Here is a 6000-nt window from a genome sequence, read left to right on the forward strand (position 1 = left end):
TGAATATCAGCAACGGTTTCTGAATCATAGAATACTGAACCGGAGAGTGTTTACTGGAGTTTACCAGGCATTGCGAGATACTGGTAGACTTCCCGGCGTTTGTATTGCAGCCGAGCGTGGTGTTAATGAAGGCGTCAATGAAGACGGCATTGTTCGTATGGTACACTGCAGTCCACACAAGTACACAAAGAATTGCCAGCCAGGTCTCCAGACTTAAGCCCACTGGATTATTGTGTGTGGGGATGGATGAAGGAACTGGTTTACACTGTGAAGGTGGCAACGCGAGATGCTTTGCTCGGTCGCATTCTGGACACCGCTGACCACATAAGAAACAGCCAGCTGAAGCTGCTACGTGCTACCCGCATGGTTCACCACCAAGCGGCAGCCTGCATTGCGGCCGGTGGTGGCATTTTCGAAAATCAGCCTTAAGCACCAATCAATTCAAATTAAAGGTAATTTCACAAAGTTAACTTTACATTCATACTTTAAATGTATCATGTATTATGCTGGTTTATTATTTTGTTCTGTTTATTGTCAGTAATCGTTACCTTCAATTCTGAGTTTAAAACAGTCGTAACTCTGTAACCATCCCAAATCGGACACATGTTTTTTTGAACTTTTTTGATCACAAAGACCTAGGAAATAATCTCCTGCAGTTATGCCCTAAAGTCGTGAAACACCCTGTATATCACAGATGTCAACCTTCAATGTCTTGGAATAGTCAGTAATTTTTCAAGTCTACAGTTTCTGGATAAACACCCCTGCTCTCACCTGTTAGAGTTCTGTAATTAATGCTGTATCTCCTCTTGAATCTGTCAATTCATCCATTGGAAGTTGGAAAGTTGGCTATACCCAGACAAGAGGCGATGTGCAAGGCATTCTTCTTGGGGTGGGTGCAATCTATGGAAGTATTATTCTCACAGGCTTGCTTGAACCATGCAGCAAGTGCAGATTCCAGTTTCTCCAATGGTGAACATTTCAGTGATTTCTGCTGCTTGAAGAAAGGTTCACACTGGATGTAACTTCTTTCAACTCCACGGTTCTTCACAGTAGTGTTTTAGCATGCACACAAAGTCTCCAGCATGATGCCAAGTTGAACACATGTACCAATATGTGTCTCAACTTGTTCTAAAATATTTATTTTGTCATTTCATTTAAATTATTTCCATTTTCCTATATTATCCATATTTCATCCTCTTGCTGTGAAATTCATTAATCAACAATAAAATCTGGTTTCTATGAAACGAAGTAACCTGGGTTCATTTCTGTTTAATGTTTCATTTATGAAAACACACTTACTATGTTGCGATGGTAATTTCTGGATCACTTATCAGACATGATACAGACTGCTGCAGCTGCGTTACAGTTACATTAAGACGCAATATCATGAAAGCCAGCCTACAGGGCAAGGTGCTTTGACTGTAGCAGTGGAAAAATCCCCTCATGTATGAAAGGCCTTAGTAATGTTACATGGTGCACATGAATCACTGTGCATCAGCCAACTGCTAGTATGTATTTTTAGCTTGAACCATCTGTGACTGCTAACAGGGAAGGAAGTCCACTGCCTCAAATAAGAAATTCTGGGAACTGAACTACAAAGCGAAGCATAACACCAGATGAGTTTTCATAGACATGACACTAAAAATTAAGTGCAAATTCCAGAAAACCGGGAAGTTGAGGAAACATTAAACCCATTACATTTAAAATTACTGTTATGTGTATTTGGCTGGAACCATGCAAAAAGTGTGTAAATTTGGGGGGGGGGGAAAAACATAAAATTCAGGATTGTAAAATTGAAGTTTCATTGTATATGTATTCAGTATATACTGCTGTAAACCATACATATGTTTCAGTGCTAACACAAGATTTCAGCATGGCTGCTAGTTATGACACCACCCATATTCAATCTCTTCTTTTGTCACTGATGGATTTATTAACATGCCTTCACTGGTGAAAAGTCCATAAATCAGAAGGCCAGGAAACTGAGCCATCTCTAATCCAGTAACCCATAAGTTGACCATTAAAATTTTGTGCCCTCCTTATGCACTATTGCTGGAAACATTCACTAAAACTGGCTACATTACACAACTGGTCTTACATAATGACATAAAATATGTAAGAGTAAAAAAAAAAAGTAAAGCTATCCTTGTAACAGGCCATGAAGGCCCATAGAGTTGTCAGACGTTGAGGGTCCCACATTATCTAGACAATCGGCTCAAAGATGGTGGTAAGGTTGTCAGCCTTAAGCGCCGGCCACACTTTACTCCCTAGGGAAATTATTTAATTAATTCCTGGTACTCATTTCTGTTAGAGGCTGAGTCGACCCCAGGGCCATAGTGCGGCTGGAAGGATTAAGTCAATTGAAAAAAATTCAATGACCTCATCAGGACATGAACCTGCAACCTTCCAGCTTGTGGCATAGTGCTTCAACCAATTACGCTACTGTGTGCCCCCGACATAAAATATCTACATACTTACTGCTCAGCCTGATGTGGAACTTCACCTGTGACTCTGAGGAAAGACCAAACTGAGGGTGTCTAACACAGGTGAAGTAACAGAAGACTTCAGAAAATTACAAGACAAGGAACTGTTCACATGGTAATTTCCATATGAACAAATAAAGGATGAAATGGGCAGGAAATGTTGCATTCCCATGGGAACCAGAAATGCATAAACAATTTTAATTACATAAGCAGACAGGAAGAGATTATGAAGACCTAAGCACTGACAGGAAGATGGTATTAAAATGAATCTCAGAGATGCACAATGTCAGGACATGAACTACACTGAACAGAGTTACTGAGTTAGGATAAGATACAATTGGTGGCTTTCTGAGTTCCACAAATGCAGGAAACTTCTTACCTCATGTTCCAGGAAGAGAGCCTTCAATGTTCCCTTTGACCAATAGTCCATTGCATGGGCTAGTAGCTTCATGGATATGGAGTTGACCCTCAGGAAGTTGCCCACGAACACAACACGCTCTATCTTCTCATTGACTGCACACATGCGTGCAATGGAGCCTATGTTGTTGGTGATGGTAACCAACGTGGCCCTTGCAAGGTCCTCCCGTGACACTGTAGCCCTCTTCTCTTTTGAGTTCATTTGCCCAAAGCTGCATATATAAATTTGATTTGTTTCATTCTGGCCCATCACACTAACAGTTACAAAGACAAAACAACTCTGTCCAGTGTGGCTATTTAAGTTTTACTACTTGAAAACTTAGCACCCTTACATATTTTGATCCTTACGGATCATCTTCAGAGGGAACATCGATACTTATTTGGAAACTACTATCACAATAGGTGTTCTGAGTGCTAAATTACATACACACACAATGCCTGGAATACACAATATACACAAAATCCAATTTTTCACAATCACAGCAGCTTTCCTGGTATTAAAGTTTTTAAAACTTTGTTGTTTAAGTTAAAATTTATAAACCAAGTAGGTTCATGTCACTTCTCCTATCATCTTTCTTGAAGGGGACTGAACTTGTGCCGCCTGTCTATCTTGAGAAGGAGATTCTTAGTATCGTCCTGTGTTTGTTCATGGCTTGCTGCGTTGTCTTCACTGTTCGAAAACAACACAACAAGCCACGAACAAACACGAACACAGAATTGTGATAGTAATTTCCAAATAAGTATTGATGTTCCCTCTGGAGGTGATCCGTAAGGATGGAAACATGTAAGGGTGCTAAGTTTTCAAGTAGTAAAACTTAAATAGTCACACTGGATGGAGTTGTTTTGTCTTTGCTGCAGACATACATTATGTAATTTCACACTGTGTGCTGTCTGTGATTCACAGCATACCATCTGCAGCTACTCACCTGCTAGCCACCAGATCTCCTGGCAGTCCAAAACGCTCATAGTCACCACCATAGATATCTCTGACCAATTTGTCCACACGTGTGTTGTCTCCACTAGCTGCCAAATCAATTGCTTCCTCAAAGGAATTACAATCTGTCAGCAGACAACAGAGTCCAAGGAATGTGCCCCCTCCCAAACTGCAACACAATGATTGCAATATTACACCCATACCTTAACAATCACAGAATGCAGGTATAACACTCCACACACATTTACACTATGATAGGCCCCATTAGAATACAATATGACAAACATATTTTTTTTATCAAAGCAAACAGTGCAATACTCGTACATGAATGATCTTGCAGGTACACAATCTATTTTATAAGGATACAATGCAACAAATAAAGAAAAGAGTACAATTCACATTGAGTGAACATTTTGGATATGTTGTTCAGGTAATATATGGACCGCATGACTGCACACACAAGCGCTTTAGTGCCTGTGCAAATACATAGCCTTTCACCTATGTACACTCATTACAGCAGGTTGCTATCATTTTACAAAGCCAAATGCAGGAATACAAGACTGGAGTTACATCACAGAGTAATATAGTTACTGAGGATCCATAATCCTCACACTCAGGATAGACTGGAGTAACATCGCAGGGTGGAATTTCATGTATAAAATGTGAATTTCTCATGCTTCAATATCTTGTTTTATGTATTCACATGCCCATTAAAATCTGAGGGGNGGGGGGGGGGGGGGAATGTCAACTTAAATCAAGCCTGCCACTGTAACTGACTTAAGATACCAGTTGCCAAAATTACTAGATCAGTGGCTCTAAAGTGTGTAAGTTAATGGTTCTGTACAACAGAAGTTTCAATAATTTTGTTGCAGTTGTCACAATATCTCCATTGTGTCAGGAACAAGTTTACACTGGAACATTGATTGTTTTATATGGTGGAGTAAAGACTGCTAAGATGTGTCAGAAAATCCAGAAGAAAGTTTCAAGGGTTCAAATTCCCCATGTAAGCGCCACTAAATCTTGTCATTAAAGTAAGAACTGGCATGTTAACAGATAGAAAAGCTAAACATCACCACATAGTGCCAAAATCTTTTCAGGCAATCAGCTGTGTCAATGTTGAATTAAAAATCAACATTTCAGAGATCTCCATTTCTCTCAGGGTCAATGTGGTCACCATCTAATTCTAACCTATAATCATGATGCTTAAACTCATTTCTCTGTTGTCAGTTATTTTGTTTTCTTTTCCACATGCCCTTACCTGTGTCTTGGAATTTTCTTCATGTGCATGTTGGAGTGCCTTACTAATCTGGTGCTGGGATTTCATGCTTAACTGAGTTCAAAGCCTTCCTCTGTTTGTATTGTCCAGATGCAATTTTATTTCCATTGCATCTCTGACAAATTGGTCCATGAAACCTGATGTCTTGGGTAGAGTTTTAGTCTCATGGAGCTTTTTATCTGGAAGCCTGATTCAGTGCTGTGTTCTGCTACAGTGGATTTGTCTTGTTGATACACATGCAGATGTTGTTCACATTCTTTGTGCCTTGTTTCAATGGATCAACCTGTCTGTCCTACATATGATGGGGTACCAAAAAGAAACCGAAAGAATTTTTTTGTGGGCAGAGCTTTTGTAGTACCGCATTTTGCCGCTATGAGCGCATAGAGCTAACATTCCTGAGTCGATAAGCCGACTACCGTTGCTTCAGAAGGTAAGGACTAGTTTCAGCAGAGTTTATAGTGACAACTGTTTTGTGTGATCGTCGTTTTTGCAATGGCTGATTTTCGTGAACAGCGTGCGGCGGTGAAATTCTGCTTTTTGCTTGGGAAAAGTGGAACAGACACTCTTGAAATGTTAAAAACGGCGTACAAGGATGATGCTATGGGGAAAACTCAAGTGTTTGAGTGGTTTTCCCGTTTCAAAAATGGTGAAATGTCAATTGATGACAAACCTCATTCTGGTTGTCCTTCCACGGCCCGAACACATGAAAATGTTGAAAAAATTCGTGAAATCATCAAGGAAGATCGACGACGGACCATTGAAGAAATTGTGGAGCTGTCGGGAGTGACTTGGAGCTCAGTTCAGCGAATTTTGACAGAAGATTTGGGAATGAAAAGGGTGGCTGCGAAATTCGTGCCACGACTGCTGACTGCTGAACAAAAACAAGGTCG

At 40.2% G+C, this 6000-nt stretch overlaps 1 protein-coding gene across 6 annotated transcripts in view; it reads right to left on the reverse strand.

The window, feature by feature from the left end:
* Nucleotides 1-6000, reverse strand: part of LOC111865722 (pantothenate kinase 3) — a 28679-nt gene that overhangs the window by 2529 nt on the left and 20150 nt on the right. For all 6 annotated transcript variants that reach the window (XM_033752069.1, XM_023853965.2, XM_023854000.2 and 3 more), the window contains exons 7-8: nt 3827-4003; nt 2863-3112 (exon numbers count right to left, since the gene is read on the reverse strand). In XM_033752069.1, the coding sequence (XP_033607960.1) occupies nt 2863-3112; nt 3827-4003 (427 nt within the window). The remainder of the gene's footprint in view (nt 1-2862; nt 3113-3826; nt 4004-6000) is intronic.

The sequence above is a fragment of the Cryptotermes secundus genome, unplaced genomic scaffold (genome assembly GCF_002891405.2).
Source record: "Cryptotermes secundus unplaced genomic scaffold, Csec_1.0 scaffold968, whole genome shotgun sequence".
NCBI lineage: Eukaryota > Metazoa > Arthropoda > Insecta > Blattodea > Kalotermitidae > Cryptotermes > Cryptotermes secundus.